At 34.4% G+C, this 26,569-nt stretch overlaps 1 protein-coding gene across 1 annotated transcript in view; it reads right to left on the bottom strand.

Moving 5' to 3' along the window:
- LOC145241530 (betaine--homocysteine S-methyltransferase 1-like) overlaps positions 1–26,225 on the bottom strand; it is a 33,363-nt gene extending 7,138 nt beyond the window's left edge. The window contains exons 1-5 of the mRNA XM_080104574.1: positions 25,935–26,225; positions 17,792–17,982; positions 15,951–16,145; positions 8,278–8,389; positions 1,796–1,974 (exon numbers count right to left, since the gene is read on the bottom strand). Coding sequence (XP_079960700.1) covers positions 1,796–1,974; positions 8,278–8,389; positions 15,951–16,145; positions 17,792–17,982; positions 25,935–25,944 — 687 coding nt within the window. The 5' untranslated portion in view covers positions 25,945–26,225. The remainder of the gene's footprint in view (positions 1–1,795; positions 1,975–8,277; positions 8,390–15,950; positions 16,146–17,791; positions 17,983–25,934) is intronic.
- Between the last annotated feature and the right edge of the window lie 344 nt (positions 26,226–26,569).

The raw sequence follows: 26,569 nt of genomic DNA, 5'->3' as shown, positions 1-26,569 counted from the left end.
TGCGATGCAATCATTTTTGTGAATAAGAACTAATATGCTAGGTCTGATCTTACTCACCTATGCATATTCATCTGATCATGACGTTGAAGACACGATTGAGATTCTCATTTAGTTAAATATAAAATCTAATGAAATTTATTGCTAAAAAGGTGCAACAAGCCGTATGAAAAGAAGGTGTGTGTTTATATATCATTTGATGTTTGTTGAAGATGATTTTAAACCTCGATATGATAGTCATCATCATTGCCTTTGGAAGGATGTTCCCTGGAGCAGAAATACAGACAGATAATTCTGTCTTTCTTTAAATAAGAAGAAAGTGACGATGGCATATGTTTGGTTGTGTTCCATGGAGACCACAACTTAGTGCTGGGATGAAAACTGCAAAAACGTTTCTTTAAATTCCACGCCTTCTTATGAATTCTTCTGTGTTTGAGAACAATGTCTTCAATTGTATGTTTGATCTAGACAAACTGTTGCTGTTTTCGTCCCCCACAAAATTTTAACATTATTTTATTTTATGACATGTATATTATTTTATGACATGTATATTACTGCCACAGTAATGCATGGCTATTTTAGCAACTTTACATGCGCTCAAGAATTAATTATTTTATATATATATATATATATATATATATATATATATATATATATATATATATATATATATATATATGATTGTTGAGCTGGATTAAATCTGACGATATGAAATAAAATGGAGGTGGAAGGACCTGAATACTCAACATCAATGACCATCCCTCTTGAAGAAGCCTGCATAAATCGGGCGAAACATTGAGCATTCAGGTCCTTCCACCTCCATTTTATTTCATATATATATATATATATATATATATATATATATATATATCTATATATATATACACTAGCAGTTCAGCCCAGCTTTGCTCGGGCCCTATGTACATTTGATAACTTTATATGCATATATTAAATAAAAAATTCGTTTCTTATCGTTGAGCACTTTCAGTTGAATTAAAAAATCGGTCAACTTAGCTCTTATGCATAGATCGTCGTATAACGATTAGACCACTCTCTGACTGACGTAAATGAACATTTAAAAATTAAAATGTTTAAATTCGACGTTATTTCACGCGGTTAATGGTAGCCGAATGGATTAGGTCTTTGCTAAACCGAGCCAGAGATGTCTCGTGATGCGGGGTTTGAATCGTTCGACTGGTATTAATCGTGACACCCTGCACTGAAGATTCCCGAAAGGATGAAACACTAGTGTCTGTAGGTATTTAATAATTATTATAGTAAAAAAAAATAATTATACATATATATATATATATATATATATATATATATATATATATATATTAAAATGTTTGAATCATGTCCAGGTAACCTAAATCGAGGATAAGGGTTAATGAATGTAAGGTGGTAGTGTAGTAATCGTTAATAGTATCCATTTGGTTGAATTTGGATAATTTATGAGGACAGCTCAACAAGAACTTGCTTACATTGAACTCAAATGCTACCATGTTGTAATCGGTCGGGAAGCATGCCAGTGAAACAGTGTTCCACAAGTGGGCAGTTCTAGCAAAGAAGATTTTTTCATGGAATCTGCATTTAGATTTGGACACAGATAAAGAGTGAGGGAAATTGTTGACAGTGGTTGTACCTAGTTGAGTGTTTTTTGTGAAAGTTTGGCATAAAAGGACCATAGATTGGAGCTCAAACAATCACTTGTCATGAAAAGTAGAGATTACTGGGTAATGTTGTGTTGGGTAAGCTAGTATTTAATCTCATTCAAAAGTGCATTTTTTGTGCTTACTGTGCAGGCTTGCCTCATCTCCTTAAGGAATGGGACCATTGTTCGTGGTCCACGGCTACAATTCACTCCAGCCACAGCAGCGCCCATATCTTTCAATTTCCTGCAAGCTTCTCCAAATGGCATACCTTCCAGCGTGGTCTTTTTAGAAGTTGGGGCCATTGTCACGACGGCTGGTAAACCTAAAAAAAAAAAAAAAAAAAAAAACACCATATAAAAAACATAAAAAAATTTGAATTCATAAAATAAAATAGTTCTTTATTTCTGAGCAAATTGTTACGTTTTAGGTTGATTTTCATTGTTTCATAATCAAAACAATCATACAAATCTTTATTAATGAAAATAAGATTTTTTTTTTCAATTATTATAATACGATTCATAGGAAGCAAAGATAGCATTTTACTTTATTTCATTTATAACTAGTGGCCCTGTGACCCAGTGTTGTCCAAGAAAACTGAAGAAAACAAACAACTCCCAGAAGTAAATTGATCAGAAAATAAAAGAGTTGAACCAGATTCCTACAAAGGAGGAAAGTCAGGTTTGTTTGGGCTGTCACATTGTTCACATTTCACGGTGTGCTGTATATTGTTTATCTCTCGTGTTGCCAGAAAAGAAGAGACAATTCCTACTGCAACTGCTACTGTTGATATTACTAGCGAACGTGATCACTATTATTGGTGAAAGGAATTGCTTAAGCAAGCAGTTCCTTGTTCATTTGCGGGTTTTCCATATCAGAACCAAACAAAGCCGTTTATGTCATAAATTGACTGGAAAGGGTTAAAAAGACTATTTTCACCCAAAATTCTAAGCCTTTATCCACGATATATTTGTAAATATATGAGGAGCAAAATAGAAACAATAAGAACAAATAGTTAATTAATGTAATAACCTTTTGCAAATCAATATTGTTATTCTGTTGCGAATATAAATGTATTTAAAGCTCACTGTTAATGCGATAAATGTTGCAGTACAACTTTATAAATATGCAGATATTGTGGTCGGGGTACGTCATTTCTGTAATAACAAAACTAAATGTTATTGACCTTCATGTCTTTAAAAAGATGAATCATGGTTGTTTTTGATTAGGACATCAAATCACCACATTATTTCGGTTCGGGTTAAATTACTAAAAAAATAAGCCTCATCAACGATCTCCCAAATCATTATTCCGTCAACATTTATGCAAACAAAAACACTTAAAAGGCCAAGATCTTTCTGGTTCTCCCTCTTCCGACCTTGAGGTGGTTGGTTAATTTTAATGCGTCCCAGCCAAGCTTCCATCTTTTCATCAACAATTCTCTGTTCCAACATGGCCGCAAATGAAATGAACAACTTTCATTTTGAAGAAGTACACTTCTTTGAAAAGCTTCTATGACTAACTTTCATTCCTGACCTGAAATGAAAAATTTACATCAAATCCGTTGCCAACATCGCTGGAAAAATGGTTGCATCATTCTACCACTCCAGAAGTATCTCACTCCTGATCAGAGCACCCTTTCCTGCCTTCACAGGGTACAAAAACTGTCTTCGAAATCTAGTGGGCGATGTCCATTTTTCCTCCTTACTACTTTTTTCTCACAGGAGAAACATTTTGAGCATATCACTGTTATATTCTTATTTTCATAGCAAGTGCTCGACTGAGCTTCAATCTATAGTCCTTCCCTGTTAAACATTTACCGCAAACACTTGTCTAGTTATAATCACTGCCAACAATTTCCCCTACTTTCTATCTGTGCCTAAAATTAAATGAAAATTCCATGAACAAAGTTTCTTTCCTAGAACTGCCTGTCTGTGAAACACAATACTGCAGGAGTGCTTCCCAGCTGACTACAGCATGGTCGTTTTAAATCGGATGTAAGCAAGTTCTTGTTGAGCCATCCTCTTAAATAATCAATTTCCTCCAAATTTCTATGCTACGGGTTACATGTTACACATTAACCTTTATCCTTAAATGGCTTATGGGCCTGCATAAGTAGTGACTCCTCTGTAAAATAAAAGATGAACACGGAGTGAAAAGAAAGATTAACCTAAGTGACATATAATATAACACTCCAAAATATCAGCTATTTCAATTTACGTTATTTTGTCTTCAGCTAACCCTTTTAATCGTTAATGACGTTGCAATGATGTGTTTAACCAGAATGGGAAAAATTAGAAATAACTCACTAGATTAAAAGAATGAAGTGGAATTTTTAAGATGAATATTTGTGGCAACTTTGTTTCTACATAAACTATGTGTTGCATGGCGAAAAATGATATGAGAATTCTATCAGGCATGTGTATGCAATGCAATCATGTATGAAAATGAAACCTGGCAAGTGAATGTTGAAGATATGCGTTGCATGGTAAAAAATGATATGAGAATGATATGATGGATGTGCAATTTGAGTCATAAAGACAGACTTAAATCTGATGACCTCAGAGGGAGATTAAGGGGATTAAAAAATGGACCTTAGGTTTACTTTCAAACATTCTCGTAATTCTCACTTCTCTTATTTTGTTCTTTCATGAGCAATGTTTTCTGATAAAGGGGGAAGAATTGCTGTTTTCTTGGTTAGAATCTATTCAGCTAGCACTTATTGTTGGTTTGTTTCCCAACTTGAAGTATTTTTTTTTTTTAGCTTCTTACGTAAAGTTGCTTTATGCCTTGTCTGGAGTAATTTTTATAAAAAAAAAAAACGTATGGAAAATATAGGGAGACTTTGTTGGTTTGGTCATATTGCAATAATGTATAAGCGTTCTTGGCTGAGTAGATATAGAGCAGTTGAGTTAGCAGGGTTCATTGATAGGGGAAGGCTGAGGAACAGATTAGAGAAAGAGGGATAAATCTAGCCAGAGATAGGTTAGTTGTTGATGATGATGATGATGATGATGATGATGATGATGATGATGATGATGATGATGATGATGATGATGATGATGATGATGATGATGATGATGATGATGATGATGATGATGATGATGATGATGATGGAAAAAGAAGAAGAAGAAGAAGAAGAAGAAGAAGAAGATATGATTGCCAAATCAGAGTAAGAATAAAAGGGGGGGGGATGTTATTATCGAATTCCAAAACAATGTTGATAGGCGAACTAATAAAACGGTTGTCATATGAAATATTTGACAGAATTTAATCTTTATACTGACGTAGTATTAATACTGTAAATGTACCAAACATTGTCGGTTTGTCTTTTTTTAATACTAAGGAGTTACTACTTACCAGGGCCAAAAGCCACTTGAGAATAAAAGTTAATGAAATTGCCAGTTCAATGATGAACAATACTGCGAAAAGATTGAAAACGGTGGATGAAAATTTGAGGACAACTTAAAAGCATTTAGTGACATTTGAATCGTCAGACGACCATGTTGTAGTCTGTGGAGAAGCAGTCTTGAAACTCTTCATAGAACCCCGTTTAGTTTTAGGTTCAGAAAGAAAGAAAGGAAATTCTGGTAGAAGACAAGTTCTTGCTGCAAAAGTTTTACAGGGAGGAATCAGAGATTTGAGCTCAGTCGAGCACCTTCTATGAAAATGACAATCGTTTTATGTTATACTGAATTTTAAATGTAAAATTTGAAGATGTACGTATAAATGTGAATGAAAATTACTTTGGGAATAATAGCTGGAATGGAAGAATAGCCCAACATGTACTTGTTGATATTTGATCGATGTAACGCTCTTGGAAAGAAACTTTGTTAATGAAAGTACTATTTGGTTTCAGGTGCACAGAAGAATAAACAAGAGTTCTTTGCTAAACGAGTTCTTGCTGTGAACGTTTTGCAATGAGTAGAGAGATCAGATTTTTCAGCTCAGACAGTCGCCTACCATGAAAACAATGATGGAGTAGAGAAAGATTAGCAATGTATATTTTGTGAGAAAGGTGTTTTAGAGAAGAAAAGAGATCAACCTCCCCACTGGATTTCAAAGCTGATTTTATACTTTGTCAAGACAAGAAAGAGTGGCACCTCACCAGATGTGCCAGCAATATTCTATTTTAAGATGTATCTTAAGATGTATCTTACTCTTATAGAGTTAGAGGATTGCATTAGATGTGAGGTATTATCTAGAGTGGTAGAAGGATCCAACCATTTTCTCAGTGATCTTTGCTAATGGAAATATATGGTTGGAATGGCTGAAAGGACGACAGAACAGTGACAGTTACAAACAGTTGCTGGACGAGAAAGCCCTTTGATGTGTCTTTCATTTGTCTGATCTATTCCCTGCTTCTTTTGTTTCAGCTCATTTGACGTGTTGGTCTAGTGATCTTCATCAATTCACTGTTTTCATATCTCATTGTATTACAGTTTCCTAGTTAAGTATAGGAGCCCGACAATATTTTTCAGACACTTTAGTATTCAACCTTCCAAGTACAATAGAGTGGCAAAATTCCTTCAATAGAATAGCCTAAACATATAAAGACAAAACGTGTAATAAAAATGGAAGAAAATCGATTAGGTAAGGAAAAATATTTAATTTTCATCATTTTTTACAAAACACACACAACATTATTTTTTGGACATCATTGGAAAACTGTTAATAGTCTGTAATATCACCTTTCTTCTCAATAACTTTTATCAATCTCTCTTCAGAATGATCAAACATATGCACAATAACATCTCTACATGTTTCTATTAATTGTTTTTTAGCATCTAGTATTCGTTCCCATAGTTGAGCCTCTTTCGTTATTTCAGGTCCATCATAGACAAGTTGCGCAAGCATTTCCCAAACATTTTCCATTAAATTTAGATCTGGGTTTTTTGCAGGCCATTCCAAAGTAGTCATATTCACTTTAGTCATCCATTCTTTCATGACACATGGATGCTGCAATTGTCTTGCTGTAGAACGAAATCATTCTCCATCTCCCTTCTTATCTTTCTCGTCCAGCAACTGTTTGTAGCTTTCACTCTAGCCAAACTAAAAAAATTTTTTTATTTTTTTTTATTACATTTTCACTCCAAACAAGGCACATTGTCACTTTGATGTAGGGGGCTACTATCAGGGACATAAGCTACAGGGGTACTATGTGGGGAGTTGGGCAGCAAGATGTCGGTTCACATTATACTTGAACTTCTGCATGTCAGTACAGTTGGGGAAGCAGGAACCCGGAAGGGAATTCCAAAGTCTAGCGGTTCTGGGGAAGAAACTACTGGAGTAGGAGGCTCTTTTACATCTAGGGATCTCAACTGTGAAGGGGTGGGATTTTGCTGCTTGTCGGGTTTGTCGGGGGTATTTACGTCGAGGGGGTACAAGTGCTTGCAGTTCTTCGGAGCATTCACCGTTAAAGTACTTGTACAACAGGCAGAGGAAGGGATGCTACATTTCGTCGACGGGACAGAGGCTGAAGCTTGGATGACAGTTCAGGACCTATTAGGTTGGCGACTCTCTTTTGAACCTTGTCTAGGAGTGAGAGACTAGTAACAGATGCCCAAATATGACAACAATATTCCATACATGGACGAATGGTGGACTTATAGAGGTACAGGATACTTTCTGGCGTTAGTAGCTTTCTAGCACGGTAGAGAGAATCTATCTTTTTAGCAGCGGTCCTGGCAATGCTCTCAATGTAATTGTTCCAACTCATGTTTCCTGTGAACGTTAGGCCGAGAGTTTAAAAGATGTGCTTTCAAATAAAGAGTCTTTGGCCATTGTTATTGGTGGTAGAGAAGGTTTCTTATATTTATTGAAGGAAACAAGTTTAGTCTTGGCAGCATTGAATGTGACCATCCATTTTTGTCCCTATTCCACTACAAATTGGAGATCATCCTCTAGTGTTTTTGCCATTTCTTTAGATATGTGTTCATTTGTTTTCCTGTCGTGTCTGTTATAGAGCGTGGTGTCATCAGCATATATACCCATCTCACAGACAATTTTGTCAGGGAGGTCATTTATGAATATGAGGAATAATAGAGGTCCAAGGATAGACCCCTGAGGCACTCCCGCATTTATATCATATTGTTTAGGTGCATGACCATCGAGGACAACCTGGATTTTTCTCTTATGATAATTGTAGTGGATTTTCACTTCTCAACTACGTACTTACAATCTCAAAAGTTTTTGGCACTAGTAACTACCTTGAAGTACTTTTTTCAAAGAGTACAAAAAATATAGTCGGGCCCCTGTAGTTTCTTTTCACAAACTACTGGCTGACAGTTTTTCTCCTACATATAATCTTTATCTTTTCAAGGCTAAGGCCTCCTGTCTTTATAACAATATATTTTGTTCTTCTTAGCTCATACATCAAGTGGCTTCATGCCTTGTCTGGTGTTATTTCCATAAAAAATTCAGGTTTGAAGTGAAAGTCAGTAATACTGGCTTATCAAAACAAGGAGCTTTCTCAGGGAGGGAGTCATTTATTTCAACTGAGGCAAAATGATTTTTAAGGATTGAATTAAAATGCATAAAAGATGATGCTTGAATAGGCATAACAAATAATATTTGTATCGGATTTTTTTTTTTTTTTTTTACAAAATTGAGCAATTCACTGTCTTACCTCCGCCATATTGCTTTATAGCCTCTAAAGCTAAAGAAGCTTCATGGAATGAATTAAATGTTTCTCCGATAATATAATCAGCCCCTTCCTCTTTGGCCCAGATCACTTGTTCCTTAAAAATATAAAAGTAAAGTAGAATGATAAGTTTATGGAAAGTAATTACTAAGAAACAATTTCAAATAGCAAAAAACATTGTTATCTTTATAGAAAAAGCAGCTGTTTGTGTGTATGTCCACTTAAAACTCAAAAAAAAAAATCTGTTGCTCTGGATAAATAATATCAAAATTTAGAAAAAGTTTATTTTTTAACCCTAAACTGGTGCATATTTCGTCAGAGCAGGGGATTCTTTTTGCAGCTATTTGATGTACTAAAAGGAAATGTTGCAATATTTTTTTATATTTAATGAAAGTATGATCACTAAAAGTTGGAAGATCCTACTTATAGATGCTGACAATAGGAACTGACCAATCAAATTAAATCACATTCTGCTCGCAACCAATCAGAAACTAGAATTGCTTCATAAAAATATTGAATCTTTGAGCATTCCAGTGCATAAATTTTTCATGTCAACACGAGAAGGATCTTTTGCTTTTTGCCTACAAAATTATGAAGTCCATAACCTGTACAGAACAGCTACCCACTGAAAATTCTTCATCTCCAGAACTTGTACAGAATAGCTACCCATCGATACAGAATAGATACCCATTACTGAAATTCAAAAAATTCAGTGCAACTTGATGAGTTGCGTAGATGAAGGTTTCTGGAAATTCCATGTTTATTCGTTGTATTTTTGTGTGTGAAACGGTCGTCAAATTACATTAAATTGTTTTTTTTTTATCTTGGTAAGAAAATTAAAAATTACAATATCGTCATATTTTGCATTTTGTTTTTTGCTATTAATGTTATAAAACTTTGTTACATTAAATCATTTTTCTTACATTTTTTAGTAAAACAGATTTACCTCCTTTGCAACAATGAGATTAAATTCCGAATTGTCAAAAATACTTATTTGGTACTTGTAAGGAATGAGTATTTAAAGAGTTTCAGTACTCAATGTGTCAGTCCTGAGTATAGATGGAGAATCCATACTCAGTTTCAGAAATGTCCTCAGCAGATTATGATTTGAAAGTCACCCGCTTTTATTTTATTTTTTATTTATTTTTTTTTTTAGAAAATGTTTTCAATTTTTTTAAGGGCGAAGTTTTTTAAAATCTCAACACTAACCTAAGCATTCTGGGATGGAAGCCAAAGAGGAAAATAAGTTAAAATAGAGAAATATTTACAATTAAAAAAAATAGAATCTTAAAAACATTATGTAACGTATATGACGATTTGCAACCCCTTGAGAGAGATTGAAAGAACAAAGAACTTGATAGATGGGTGCCTTACGAATTGAACAAAAGAAACGCTCTTATGAAATGTCAGCTTCCCTTCTTTTACGCAACAAGAATGATCTGTTTCCAATCGAGTTGTGATTTACGATGAAAAGAGGGTTCTTTATGACAACCGGCGATGCTTTTCGAAGCCAGAGTTGCACCAGAAGAAGGTCATGCTAACTGTTTGGTGGTCTGCGACCGATCTCATCCATTACAAATTTTGAATGCAGGCGAAATCATTATGGCAGAGAAGTACTGTCAAGAAATGGATGAACTGCATCAGAAACTTCATCAACAACACCCAACATTAATCAACAGAAAAGACCCAATTCTCCTCCACAACAATGTGCGGTTGTGTGTTGCTAAACTGACCCTGCTGAAGTTGAATAGAACTGGGCTACAAAACTCTGCCTCATCTGTCATACTTTCGAGACCTCTCACCTCTCACTACTACTTTTTCAACTATCTTGACAACGTTCTTCTTTTTTTTATTCATTTTCACTGCAAACAAGGCATATCATCACTTGGACGGAAGGGGTTACTAATTGGGCGCATGCCTAAGAAAGATTAACAAGATGTTGATTTACGTTACATTTGAACTTCTGCATATCAGTACACTCTGGGAAGCAGGTAGGGAATTCCAAAGTTTAGCTGTCTGAAGGAAGAAGTTATTAGAGTAGAAAGCTTTCTGGCATTTAGGAACCTCAACAGTGAAGGGGTGTGATTTTGTTGCTAAGCGGGTTTGTTGAGGATATGTACATCGAGAGGGCACAAGTGCAATGAGTTCATCAGAGCACATTCCAGTAAAATACTTGTAAAACAGGCACAGGGATGCAACATTGTGGCGATGGGACAGGGGCTGGAGCCTAGTTGACAAAGTGGGACGGTTTGCAGATTCGTTTTTAGCACACAGAAATCTACAAAAAAATATTTTTTTATATACGAACGTGAGACGGGCCTTAAAGTAAAATAATACCAAACTTTGTACTCAAATCTATAATAAGTCGTCGCATTTGTTTAATAAATATTATCACCACATTTTTAAATAGTCGCATCTTAGTAAAACGGAGTTATCTCCCTTAACACAATGACGATGATTGTAAACACGCCGAAAATCTTGAATAAGAAAGATAAATTAGTTAAAAGAAAATAACGAACAATAACTCTTACTAAAAGAATAACAATTACCTCCCTTGAAAATATATTCTTTTTTTTGCAAGTGCTTATATAATTGCCTTCCCAACGTCCGAGTCAGAGACAGGGTTAATTTTTAATATTGAGAAAATGAATCCCCCCTCCCATGAAATGGGACAAAAATAAAAATTGCCCCAGCTTATAAGGATTTTCTTTTTACTGACCTAAAACAGAACAGATACTGTACTTTGATCTCAGTACATACTGAATACACGAATGACAGATCTTATAGCATTGGTCCTATTTACTGCCCCTCCATGAGGGATGGATGTGACATAAGGTCGATTTAATGTGGGAAGATGGACAGATAAATACTCTGTTAATAACAGCTCTTTTTTTGTTTTTTTATGGTAATCGCTCCAGACAAGGCATGAGGCCATGTGATGTAAGGAGCTTACAAGAACGAAAGATGATTTTGCAAAGACAGGATATACCTAATGATCTTGGTTTTGAAAACACCAAGGCTATAAATAGGAGGAAAATAGTCAGCTGGAAGAAAGTTCCACAAGTCTGCAGTTCTTGGAAAGAAGATAGGAGCAAAGTGCAGCACGAATGTTCAACTGTTCAATAATATGCTCCAAATGTACAGCTCTGCATTGATCAATACTGAGCACCATTGAGTGGTCAGCAAGAAGTTTGGGACAAAAGAAAAGGTATTGCTAAGGTGGGACAACTCTTCACACTTCAAATGACTTGTTGGAATGTCTGTGGGAACACTTTGAAGGTCATCTCATCAGCAGATGTGATCGTGAATATGCATCACATGCTATGACCTCCAAATTTCTTGTTTGTGGGGTTATTTTTAATACAATGTCTATCAAAATAATCCCAAATATCCTGAACTGAAACAGTGCATGACTGGTAAAATCAGGACATTGCCAAGAGAAGAGTTTGTCATCATTATTGAGAGTTTTACACGTTGTATCCAGGTGTGTTTATCATTGAACATAATAAAACAAAGACTGCTAAACATTCATGATTGAAACTTGGTGAACAAGTCAGGTTTTGACTGAAGTTTATCTATACCAAATATAGTTGGATTGCAGATATTATTAAGAAATTCATAAACAATTCCATGAGTGGCATTTTTGGGGGTGGGGAGAGCACGTTATAGCTGTATGTACTTAAAATTTTGTAAAAAATTGTACCTTTTATGTTTTTTATATTGCTGATAACATGATGCAGCAATAAAAAATAAAAATTGACTAGTCAGAGGCAAAGTTGGATTTGTCAGCTTAAATGCTATTTGGGACTGGTTTTGAGAATCTGACAAGATAATTTTTTATGTTAAATATCAAGCCCGAGGGAGATGATACAAAAAAAAAAAAAGGCGGCCATGTGTAATCAAACAAAAATGTCACATGACTTTATTCAACCAATCAGAACATTTGCTACCTATCAGAACTGTAGGAAGGGGCATCTCAGTTGACTGCAATGTTATCTTCTTTTATTCTCTACATAGAAGTTGTTTACCTCTCTCAGACAACAAAAAGTGTGGCACAAGGCCGATAGATAGGTATTGTAGACCAGAGCACAAGTAGTTGTATACATTGGCCCTGCAAAAAATACCTGAGTAGCCCTGTCAGCATTCCCCAGTAGAGTTACCTTAGACGATTGGCTACAAACTAATCTCTTCTCAAGAAGGAAGGTGAAGCCTAGGAAAGTGAACCTCTTAGGACTATTCAGAACAGAGCAAAGCAAGAATAAACCATCACGGCTGACCCTCTGTTAGACTAATCATTGAGGATTGATTCTCGACTGGCAACTATGTTGAAACATAGTCATACTTTTCCGAATTAATTTTTTAAATAGTCTATTGTAAATGCAGCAAGTATAATAAAGCAAACATCTATTAAAAAAAAATCAAAAAGATCAGTTAAACCATTGCATGAATGTGTGACGATCAAACTTGTATTCCTTGTTAATGATTTAATTCTTTGGTATTTTTTTTACAACCAAACCCAGCGTAGTTTACCTCTTAAAATGAAATCAAAATCTACTTTTGTTTGGCTAATACGTTTCAACGATATTTAAAGATAATATGAAAGAAAGAATTTTTAAAAAAAATAGGAGAAATTTTTTTTTAGAGTTGGGGGATCACTTTCCTATATAAACTTAACGTAAAATGAGCACCCACTTCTTGGCTACATAGCGGTCAAAAAGTGGGTAATTGTTAACATTTTTTCAAGTTTAGTGACGGGTGGGGAGAGGAGAGAACTAGTGAGCATGATCATAAGTTCCAAACATTTTAAAAACACTTAAGAAACACTTCAAACATTCGGGGTGGGGGGGGGAGCATTAAAATTTATAACTCCACAATTTCCACTTCTTTTTATAAGATTTGCTTTGGAAAGGTCTCACCATTAAATATTAATTAATTATTATTTCATGATATTTTCAAAGCTGTTAACACTATCCGTGCATAAGCAAACATGGCAATCAGTGAAAACACTACAGAATACATTGGATAATAAAGGTCTTGATATGGTTGCCCTCAGATTAATAAATGAAAAATTCTTTATATAAGAGGGATGTGCATGTTCTCGTCGAGTGGTTCCAATATGGGGGATTGATTTACTTGACTGCTGTATTAGAAACTGAGTACCCCTTAGAAATATTTAAATATTGAAATTTTGCAGGGGGTGGGGGATAATATGGTAGATTAGTATCCGATCGGTAATAATCTGTTGCAAAAAAGTGAAAAAAAAACGAAAAGAAAAAATGACAAAGTGTGTGTGGGGGGGGGGAGATTATTTTATAGGTCTATCCTAACTAACAGCCTCAAAAATACCAGGAAATAATAAGTAAGTAATATTTAACAATGAAACTACTATTGTTTTTAGGAGGTAAATTACACTAAGTTAGGTCATAATAAATACCAATTTTTTTCTTATTTACATCAAACTGATCTTTTTTTTTTCTATATTCGTAAATTCTTTTTACGTCTTTTTTTTTTTTTTGCTAAATATCTTTTTACCTTCAGAATCAAGCAAATAATTAAGAAGCTTCAGTAATTCAATCATGGCGAATATTTTTTAAAAGTTGAACATAGTCAAAACATAAATTTTTTTTTCCTTGCTTACTTCCTATTTTAGTGGCGTTTTTTTTTTTTTGTCCAAATTTGAAATAAATATAAGATTTTTATCATTAACATCTGACATCACGTTTTTTCAATGGATTATTTTCCAAAATCTCTATCTTTTCAATAAACTACACTGTCTCTGCTATATTCTCTTTATTTAATAATGGATGTAATTTAATTACAATTCAATCAAAGAATAAATGAATTTGCTGTGCAGGCCTGGATTAAGGATCATCTTGTACATACTGCAATATTGTACATATATTTAATGTCTTTAAGACATCTTAATGAGAACAGTAGTCCGATAAATCCAAATGATATGAATGATCAATCCTCATTTAAAAAATTCGCAAATATCATATCCTTAAGACTAGTTTTTCTACTAAGCCACAAGAGAGATTACTCTGACTGTGTTCTATGACAAAGACATACAAGCGGGCAGATACATAAAAGACAAGGCCATCACACCAGATATTGTGATATGGAACAAGTCTGAAAGAACTGTAATGTGCATCCAGGAGATAAGCGCCCACATGTTTATGTGTTGTGTGGGTGCGTAAGAGAGACGGACGAAAAGGAAAGACTTACCTCGAGACCGGCTCCGAGTCACTGACCGAAAATAGATAAAGAAAGATCAAGATGGCAACCGCCATCTTTTGTAAAGGATGATATCTCGCAAAGTCACACGAATTCTCGCAATATGCAAATTTAGCCAGCCTACAACGACCATAAAAGCGGGGGATGAAAAAGACGTGGGGAGAGCGACGATTGAGTTGGTCGGGGAATCGTGTTGCTGTTGCTTCTCGTGCCGTGTGAGGATATCTTACCGTTGTTGGGTCCGGTCTGAGTAACCGTTCGCGTCCGTCTAGGCACCTTGCTAGTTGGATTCCGTGCAGAACCGGTGTTTACTGGTTATTGAATTGCTGCAACATTTATAACATCTTTTCCTGAACTTACCGTGCTAAAGAGAGAGTCGGGCGCCATCTTGAATTTTTTCTTATACATCTACAGAGGGCGCAGTAATTTTTTTTAAAGGACTTTCCTTACACATTTTTCTACAAGAACTGCGCTCATTATCAAAATCACAGACCCAAATGATTTTGACCTTAATAGAGCTGAACGGGAAAAGATAACAAAATATCAGGACCTAAAAAATGATCTAAAAACGACATGGTCTCTAAAAGAAATAAACATTATATCGGTTGTGATAGGAGCAACTGGTTTAATAAAAAAGAACCTTCAGAAATACTTAGAAGCAATCCCTGGAAGACCAAGCTGTAACGAAATACAGATAGCAGCCATAAAGGGAACAGCATCTATTCTTAAAAGAGCCCTCGGATATAAATTTAAATCATAACAAAATCAAGTGTTAGCTCCAGGAGGAAGCCCCTTGATCTCTTAAAACTTACTGAAATAATAATAAAAAAGTAATCTATTACCTCTTAAAATCGCATGTACCTACAACAGACATAACAACAAGAAGGAGGTAATGGTGGCTATGTGGTTAACGACACAGACTGACAACCTTGCTGTGCCAAGTTCAACACTATTTCATTCCACAGAAACACTTTCATTTAGGGATGTTGGTAAGCTTCACATGACTCTTCCAGTAAGTATCAGATATCTTTGTATAAAGAATAAAAATATTTTATCAATTTATGTAATTTTGAAATATGATATTTTATTTTTGTTTTGTCAAGGGTACATACATCACACAGATTTTTCCCCTATTTTTTTTATGAGGAATTCCGAACAGGAACCAAGAATTCTAACTAGAAAGATATCAGGGAAATGAATACCCAAAATAATCATTTATTTCGTTTGAATGAATGATGCTCATCATCATTCGCCTCCTTTTCATCATCATCATCATCATCATCATCATCGTCGTCGTCGTCGTCATCGTCGTCGTCGTCGTCGTCATCATCGTCATCGTCGTCATCGTCGTCGTCGTCATCATCATCATCATCATCATCATCATCATCATCATCAAGAACAACAAGAAAGAAAATAAATCTCACCTTGAACATTGCTTGTGTCATTTCAATTGCTTCCGCATTATTCGGATCAAAAAGGGCGATATTGCTGAGATCACCCGCCATTAGTGTATCTGTAGCGTTTGCAACTTTGCGAGCCATGCGCAGCGAGTTTCGGTTGAGTTTTTCCACATCGTCTTCACGCCCAATTACATTCATCTTATAACGGTGACCATAATACTTGAAAAGCAAAAAGAAAATGAATCCATGTAAAGAGAAGGAATTTGTTGTTAGTGAATTTAGTAGATTTAATTTAACATTTTTTTTGCATTCGTGATGTAAAAACTTTCATTAGAAAACGAACTTGGAGTGTAAGCTTGGTAGTGGTCGTCAGTTTGAAACCTGTGACTCTGTTTTGACATGCTATAAGGTTGGCGAGTGCCGAGAGGTCAACAGTTTTGAAAGAAACATATTTTTTTTATCACATGATATATACTTTTTTGTCATAAAAAATGTCTCACTGTATACAAAATCTATCTACTTTTAAAATAAACATTGGTTATATGTCCTTAAAAAGTGCTATTTGGACTAGAAGTTGATGATCATTTTATGTTAAATTTGTATGTAAAACTGATCTCTAATCTAAAGTTTAGAATAGTGTTGTTTCTTTTTCTTTCTTTTCATCATCTAATTTTCAAGCTGTTTACATGTAATCATATAAAAAGTATGTAACGTTAGTACCCATTTACACATGTGTAAATATGTAGACCCAACACGTTGTAGACTCCGTCGTAAAGGAGACAAAGGCAAGGAATAGGAAAGAAATTTAACTCTGTTTCAGGTTTTAAGAAAAAAAAACGTTTACTCCTCATTGTTACGGCTGTGACGTCATCCACGTCTTTAACGTGATCGTGATCTCTTCGCATGTGATCTCCAGTCTGCCCACGCATTCTTTTTTTATATCTTTTTCTTTTCTCCCTTGCCATGACGTCACCTTGCACATGACTTAGCATTTGCATACAGCCACCACACGTGTGTCAGCTTTCTGGAGTGAATTACCATATAATGAAGAGGCCCAATAATATATAATAGGCTAGACTTTTTAGCGTGTCAAAACTGAACAAAATTTTTATTTCGTTTGAATGAATGATGATGATGAATGAATAAATGATACCCATCATCTGCCTTATCCTCCTCCTCCTCCTCCTCCTCCTCCTCCTCATCATCATCATCATCATCATCATCATCATCATCAATAGTAATAACAACAACAACAAAGAAATAAATCTCACCTTAAATATTGCTTGTGTCATTTCAATACCTTTTTTTTTTACATAGAAGTCACCACTTATGAAGGCACAGAGGCCACTCGAGGATAAGGGTTAAAGACTGCACAGTAGTCAATGGGACAATATCGTAGTGATCGTTAGTAGTGGAAATTTAATAAATTGGATTACTTAAGGGGAATGGCTCATCAAGAACTTGTTTACATTGGACTTGAAGACAACCATATTGTAGTAACCTGGAAAGCAGACAACTGGAAGAGATTTCCACAGGTGTGCAGTTCTAAAAAAGAAGCATTGTTCATGGAATCTACGTTTTCGGATCAAAGAGGGATATGTTGCTGAGATCATCTGCCTACAGTGTATCATAAATTCATTTATGCCAAACTTCCAGCATAAATGTAGTATCATGGTGACTAATCACTATTAATACTTTACTGTGCATCGAAGAGATGTTATAATACTTAGTTCGTTACACCTTATCAAATCCATGCAAAAATTTCACCTAGATCAGACCAGTAGTTTCTGAGAAAAAGTGAAACCGACAGACAGACAAACTAAGAAAAATATATAATAGATGCAAATCTTTTGTTTTCCACTTACTGTGAAGGCGACAACAACTTCACTGCCAGCATGAACAAATTCTTCATGCATATTCTGGACAAGTTCCGGGTGTTCGATGACTACTTCTGGTACGAGGGCACCTGATTTCAGATAACCTCTCCGAATGAATTCGAACAAATAACCCTCACCGACCAGCAGAGTTTCTCCATCATCAAAACGTTGCAGTAAACCTGAAAAATGGAAGCAAAAGAGAAACAGGGTTAAAATGCTGCAAGGTGGTGGTAGATAACGATGTTGTATTTGTTTTCCTACTATAATCTCTCTGCAAAGGAAAGATATATATATGGAACATGACACAATGAAAGACACAAAATAAGTGGGGAAATACGCCACAATTCATGACATATATTTTATTACAATAGAAAAATGCGAGCATGAAATGTAATAAGGTTAAGCTTAAACATGGAAAAGTAAAGGACCAGTTATTAAAACTGGAAAAGAAAAAGACAAGATATTCTAATAAAAAATATAATAAATTTATAACTTAAAATATTGCAGCATTAAGAATTGATTATATAATGTTATAAATTGAATTTTAAAAAAATTCTTAATGCTGCAATATTTTAAGTGATAAATTTATTATTTTTTACTAGAATACTTGTCCATTTCTTTTCCAATTTTAACAATTATTCCTTTACTTTTCCATGTTTAAGCTTAACCATATTACTTTTCATGCTCGAATTTTTGTATTGCAATTCATGATTTTTCCAGGCTTCCAGTTGTTCTTTGTTTAATTTCAGTCTTATTTTTCTGCCCCCATAAACATAGCATGCACATCTGTAATGCACTCGTTTGCTATCAATAAAATCCCCAAATTTCCTTTCATCCTTTCATTCTCTCTGTTTCACTTGTTACTTCTCTTTTCTCGGGAGCGGTGAATTGGTAGAAACAGTAGTCGCTGTAGCAACGTGGTTGCTATGGAAACCAGTCGCTCACTTGTTTATGTGCTTTTTACGATTTTAAACACCAGTAAATTCATCATAACTTTTGTTTTACTGAACGAAAATTGAAAAAAAATTTTTCACAATATAGCTGTAATAATTGTTTGAAATTTGGTCGAAAAATGAGTGAATGGTGAAGCTTTAAAGCAGTTCTAAATGACTGAAACTGCCACCTAACGATATATTCAAACACAGTAGTGTTTGAATGATTCATTATTAACAAATGTAACAAAGACAAATGACATAAAACGAAAGAGTTTTATTCATGCTCGTTATGTCTACCATACGAGGCAGGTCTAGAATCTAGGGCAGAGTTTTGTATTCACTCATATGGAATTAAATCCACCGTGAAGAAAGCATGTTTTCTCCTCCGATGTCTGGGTTTCTCTGCCTAAGGGAAGTAACTAACCAGTGTCTTAGCAACCAATGGTCTTCTCTATTATTCCCCCTACAACGAATATAGCCCATATTACTTGCCTCCTCATGAGGAAAAAATTATATTAGCTGTTTAATGTAGGGAACATTCAGATCCCTCCAAAAGAACACTCTCGCTTGGGACAAAAATTAAAATTAATTCAATCTAGAAGAATCGCTCTTTCACTGACCAAAGACAGAAAAGATGAAATGCAGTATCAGAACAGATACTACACTTTTTAAATGCAGTCGATTCCATAACACTACTTTTAGTTATGGATGTAAGTCACCTTTAACAGCATGAAACCAGAAAATCATACCATGCTGATTCATACAAATTTACTTTTCTTACTAGTTAACTATACTGCACAATTGTCTGTATACTATATATACTATATGTATGTACTAGAAAGGAAGGTTCGAATTACTACAAATAATCCTTTGTACAAGGGTTTATCAGAATAATCTGGCATGAGGATATTTCACCCTACAAGTAAATCCTGACAAAATATTCAAAATAATGTCGTATTCTAAGTTCAAATAAGGTCCCTTCAACACGGCTACATGCAACATAGCGCAGACACGCATATGCAAATGCATGTGAAATGACGTCACCAGTAGGGAAAAATAAAGACTTTAAAAAGGAGATCACGTAAGAGATGGTAATAACGTCCAAGATCATGTGACAGGTGTGGAGAACATTCAAAGTCATATGGGTGATGTCAATGAGGAAATAAATGCTGTTGTTATAAAGAAAAAGTGAGTTGAAGTTCTTTTCTATTTTTTGTATATTTTGTGACTGAGGCTACAACATGTTGGTTTCTAGACAATGTTACATACACACCGACTCATATAAGGAATTGTGCACCTTTACCCAGTGATATTACCTCTACTAACATTACTAAGTTGAATACTTCAACAGACCAGATTTGGGGTGCAGAAAATTAATGTTATTCAATTCTCTATAAATTTAAAGTTTGAGAGGTCAAGGCGAACTTTAGTTGAACACTCAGATATATAAAGTCAGTCAGCACCAACCCTATTCGGGTTTAACTGGCTTCCTCCAAAGGAGGAAGTTTCATGGGAGTATGAAATTCACAAGCGGTCCCCAGTTGCATGTATATTCCCGTTAGGGGAGATGACAACGTTAGATTTTTTGCAACTTTTGAAGGGAGGTGTTGACGTCCTCCCACATACAGCACCTGGAATTGCCTAATTGGTCACCCATTTTAGCAATGACCAGGCTCAACGTTGCTTAACTTCGGTGATACTGAAGTAAAATGCAAACAAAACAAGAAAAAGAAATGATGAATAAAACAAATAGACATATGGTAAGATGAAAAATGTTATCGTCACTTTTACTTAGACAAACTAATGAGCTTTCCAAGATGGTCAACAATTTTGCTGGGACTTAGTCACAAATTTCAAGTGTTAAAGATAGTAAAAAAAAAATTTTAAGAAAACAAGGTTAGTGGAACTGTAAGCCTAAATCTAAGTGCAGTGGCTAATCAGGTTTGGGTAGGCTTCATCTTATTATTTTTGGAACCTGAAATTCACAACAAAGTTCCGGAAAAATTGTCAGTCATCTTGGAAGCATGTTTGGTTTGGCTAAGTAAAAGTGACAATAACAAATGCATAGGTAATAAAATATTACAATCAGCAAACACACATGAAAATTATACAGGTAAGTAGAAAAGTAAATTTTATTGCATTTGGTAACAGTTATTTGTTATAAAACTTCTCTTGTTAAATCATTATCTTTGTTAAATATACGGCACATTCACGAGTATATTGTCTCATCTTTACACCTGTTTACCTTACTCTTCGTTAGCATTCATTTCCCGAGACTAGTGATGCTCGCACTTGTTTGGCTTGTGAACTAATTCATAAATGACCATGCCAAGATGATCTGCCGACTTAAAAATTGCGAAACATAAATTTATTCATAAATACTAAGTACATATTTCACTGATGACTTGAATTAAATAGAATCACCCAAAGTTGCATAGTCTAAAGAGTTGCTACTGGTAGCTAGTCTCAAGCAGGATTCCAAATAATCATTTTATACATATATCCATCATTACTAGCAACCTATCTTTCGACATCGAGACTGACAAATGCATTATCAAAGCTGCAGGTATGATGGCCAATCTGAGCAAGAAAGTGTGGAGTAACAGACGGTTGCCCTTAACACCAAAATCAGGGTGTACCAGGCTTGTGTGCTCACCACGCTCCTCTATGGCAGTGAATCCTGGGCCACTTATGTACACCAGGAAAACGATTTAGAAAACTTACATCTCCATTGCCTGCATCATATCCTAGGCATTACATGGCAGGACAGGGTCACCAACGTGCTGAAGCATGTGGAGTACTTAAGCATGCACCTCTTCCTCTGTCAGTGCAGACTCCACTGGCTCGGTCATGTCAACTGGATGCCAAGGGCATCTTATATGACGAGTTAGCAACAGGACAGTGCCCAAGAGGTTGCTATCTATCTATCTATCTATCTATCTATCTATATATATATATATATATATATATATATATATATATATACTAGCAGTTCAGCTTTGCTCGGGCCCTATGTACTGTTCACAACTTTATGTGCATATATATATATATATATATATATATATATATATATATATATATATATATATATATATATTAAAAAGTTTGACTCATGTCCAGGTAACAAACATCTAAAATTTAAAGTGTTTAGATACAAAATTGGCGGAGGAATTTGGTAGAGTCTGCAAAGATCAACTCTTTCAACTTTGACTGTGAAAACTCTACCAAAGCCAAATGTTCCCCCAAAAGCTTTTTAAAAAGTTTGCTGCTTGTCTGAATACCCTTTATGTAAAATTTCAAATGTTTCGATCCAAAATTTGCTGAATAGTTTGCTAGAGATGCAAATCTCAAATCTTTTGAACTTTGACCCTTTATTAAGCAAATTTTCAGTCAACAACCGATTAAAACCTTGCCCTATGTCTGAATACATTTTATATAACATTTCAAATCTTTAAACTAAAAATTGGCTAAGAGGTCAAATTTTTTACAATTTTGAGCCCAATTTTGACCCCTGAACATTTATTGTTTTGAGCTCAAATCAAGTTAAAAAGTTTGATCCATGTCCAAGGAACCTAGATCTAAAATTTCAAGTATTTAGACCTAAATTTGGCAGAGAAATTTGGTAGAGTTTTCACAGGTCAAATCGTTGAACTTTGACCCCTTGACAGGCAAATTTCTGGCCAAAAACCGGTTAAAAAGATTTTCCCAAATCTCAATACCCCTTTTTAATATTTATATATCAATATGCACATAAAGTTATGAACAGTACATAGGGCCCGAGCAAAGCTGGGCTGAACTGCTAGTATATATATATATATATATATATATATATATATATATATATATATATATATATATAAATATAATAGTATATACATATATAAATATAATAATATATATATAATAATATATATATATATATATATATATATATATATATATATATGTATATATAATAAACCCGAAAAGGATTATCTTTAAGAAAGCAAACGTATCATGATAGTATGTCAAATCTCGAGTCTATAGGCTGAACATTAACAGAGTAATTTCGTAAGGAAATGTACACAGACAGACAAACAGACAGGCAGAGACTATTTCACTTATATATATATATATATATATATATATAATTTACAGAATATTTAATAAATACATTCTCGAATCTCTCAACTGTCAAACAGATTGAATAAAATTATGTGCGTGTGTGTGTGTGTGTGTGCGTGTGTGTGTGTGTGTGTGTGTGCGTGTCACAAAATATCTAACATACATTTTCATTGTAAAAATAAAATCAGTTGAATACTTCATTGTTTTGGCATTATCCTAGTTTATTGTAGTTTACTTTAAAATTTGTCCACACTAGAGCAATTTCTAACGTGATTACATAATTTTTAGCTCTCTCCTAGCTATATTTTACATAAAAGCAGACCTTTAACTCGGTTAGCGGAGAGGAGGGGTGGTGTTTGAATTGCGACGTGGAGGCAAGGAGATCAGAATTTACACTAGCGAAAAATCCGTTATCAGAATGCGCACAAACCTACTGAAAAAAAATTAACAAAACAAAAAAAAAAAAACATGGCTGCCCTATTTTTTAGCATTTTCTTACTCTGTGTATTTGCCTCATACAAATCCTTTTCATGTTGCTGGAGAACAGCATTCTGAATGATTTGATGGGACACAAACGGTTACATTATCTTTCTCTATTCTGTCCATGTATGTTCTCATGTTTCTCCCATTTGAGAATCTCGACATTATAATGAGCAACGGTCACAACCTTTTGAACTAAATGTTAACAGAACACAATATAAATGGTATTTAGTTCTCTCCCACTGTAAGAACGCAGACACCAGGGTCGGATTGAGAAGTCAGCACCCCACAGAAGGGGCACTCTGACCTGCAAAAAAGTGCCTGGGCAGCCTCGTCGGCATTCTCCAGTGAGGTCGTCTCCAGCGATTAGCAATAAACTGATCCCTTCTCAAAGAGAGAAGGGAAAGCCTGGCAGGGTGGACCACCTAGAACTGCACAGAACTTTACATCCACTGCAAAATCAACATGGATCAGATCATTACAGGAATGGTCCAATCTCTGTTTATTTTGGGGGGTCCAGGATAAAAAAAAAACTTATTACATTTATAAAATAACGAGAAAAATACCCGTCTCAGGGCCAGTAAAATTAATTTTTAAAACAGTTTTTCACAAATTTTATGCCGCTTTGGCAAAATCAAAATCAAGATATAATGATACTAAACCTAGTATCCTTGTTTCAATTTTAATCAAAATCCAGTACATGATTTTGATTCTGAAAAATGTCCAAAGTTTAAGACTTAAGTGCAGGGAATCTTAAGAAGAAACTGAAATTCAGTGAATCTTGCTTATTTAATGCCTAATAATTAGGGATCAAATTTAATGCAAACCTGAAATATTTGAATTTTCAAATGAGAGACTGTGTCCATGTTATGCTCCCTAAAATCCCTTCAAAACAATCCAAAGAAATTGAAAAAGTGGGGAATATTTATTAATTGATGCAAAATACCTATTGTTAAAATTCCCCTCCTCCCCCCAAAAAAAACTGTAGTGTCTGATTGTTTCATAAATGTTTTATGCCTTTTGTATAAAACTAAATAAAACTAAATATAGCCCACATTTGACTACTTACTTCTTACAAATGTGTGCCAGCATTCATATTGACCGTTCACGTGATTGAGGAGCAAATCCTGTACATACATAAATCAAAATAGATACATATCTAACTTTATATTGTGTTTTTGAACGTTTTCGACCAAATCAATTTTGTTTGTGATTTTCTCGATTTTTTATTGTCTCCCCTTAACTCATGTTAAATCAGTGTTGTACGCGATAGTTTTGTACCTATTTATTTTAATTATGTTCACATTGATTGGTCATGCTAGTATCAAAGTCGGAGCTAATACAATTCCTGCAAGAAAGACGCATTTATTTACTGGACCACAACGTTAATTGCGAAATCACGGACATTATTTTATTCAAACTAATTCCAAAAAATATGCTTGAAAGTTTTTAGTTTGCCGAAAAGAAAACGACAACAAAAAAAGAACTCCGTTCGTGCCTAAGGGAACTAATTCAAACCAATTCATAAAAAAAAATCGCTGTCGGTAAAATAAATAAAATGTTAGCAATATATATCAAATTTAAATAATAAACTTAAATAGAACACTTAAAATAATTCTCTCAGTATAAACAATAACTAATATACTGCTATTTAATAAAGTCGATTTTCCTTAATGTAATACGCAAATGACGTCACCTCTTTAATCTTATATTTTACAATAATCATAGTGTATATAACAATGAATAATAACTGTAGTATCTTTTTGCTGCACTTAAGATAATTTGTACCAGTCCATGGAGGGGAAACGCTTGCCTACTTTTAAGGAAGCTGGTCTTTACCCCACATTAAAAACTGCCTTGTGCCTAATTTGCTTTCGTGGGGAAGCAAATAAATACAATAAACGGAAGTTACTTGTGAACAAACAGACAGACAAGAATACGAATATATATATATATATATGTGTGTGTGTGTGTGTGTGTTTGTGACCTGTGATTGATTAAAAATAATAATTCTTTTTTCTTTTTTTTATTTTTCTGGCGGATGAATTAAGAAAGTGTGAGGGTCCAATTTTACACACAGAAATGTGTTTGATAAAAGTCGACGGATAGATTTTTTAAATATGCCTTTTTAACCAAAAACTATTTTAATTACTTTATTGTCATGTCGAAAATAGTTATATAACCAAAAATTACGAAAATTCATAGAGTAGAACAACTGTTTTTGTGTTTTAGTAAAAAAAAAAAAAATAAGGCTAAAATATTGGCCACTATTAACATGTACTATTCACTAGGTGTTCCGAGTTATGTCTCGTGTATGAACTCTTCACCGTTTATTTCATAACATCTAAGAAAAATCAAATGTTACTCAATTTTTCGTAAAAGATACTTTTAACGATAAATACCTTTCTACTCGGTGAATTTTCGTCATTTTTGGATATATTACTATTTTCGACATAACAATCACGTAATATTGCTTTTGCTTAAAAGGCTAAATTTAACAAAAATATCGATCTGTCGACTCTATTTTAACAAGCACAAAATAATTATTATATAAGCTTCAGCTTTCCATAATCCAATAATTTGTCATCGAAAATGTGAAAATATTGATTTACCTTTCGTCATTTTGAATAAAATTCTCTGTTCTTGTTTATTTGCTTCAAAACCAAATTTCAGTAATAATTTTTGGTTTATTTTTACTAGACTTTTTGGAAACGATGCTATATAAGCTGTCCTGCAAAAGTGCGGCTGAAATGAGATATCATGCAGCACTGCAGCAGCAGGCTTACGTATATAACGGCTTTTTCATACTTATCTGGGGGGGGGGGGGTTACAGAATCATTTATGTGCACACATTCTCTCTCTCTCTCTCTCTCTCTCTATTTCTTTCTTTTTTCTCTCTTAAATACATACACAAGCACGCATACATTATATATATATATATATATATATATATATATATATATATATATATATATATATATATATATATATATATATATATATATATCGAGAGAGAGAGAGAGAGAGAGGAGCAGAGGGTTAGCGTGGGTGGGAGGGTGGCAAGAGTACAGACATCTAAGAAAGGAGAGATAAAGAGATTGGGCAAAGATAGATAGATAGATAGAGAGACAGAGAGACAGAGAGAGAGAGAGAGAGAGAGAGAGAGAGAGAGAGAGAGAGAGAGTTATAGAAAAAAGAAAGATACGTAGGTGATGAGGCGTGAGGCGGAGAATAAAAATGCGAACTT

This window comes from Euprymna scolopes, chromosome 20, assembly GCF_053919585.1.
Source record: "Euprymna scolopes isolate OS-2025 chromosome 20, ASM5391958v1, whole genome shotgun sequence".
In the NCBI taxonomy this organism is placed as follows: domain Eukaryota; kingdom Metazoa; phylum Mollusca; class Cephalopoda; order Sepiida; family Sepiolidae; genus Euprymna; species Euprymna scolopes.
Note: the sequence above shows the minus strand (reverse complement) of the source record. Positions and strands in the feature narration are given on the sequence as shown.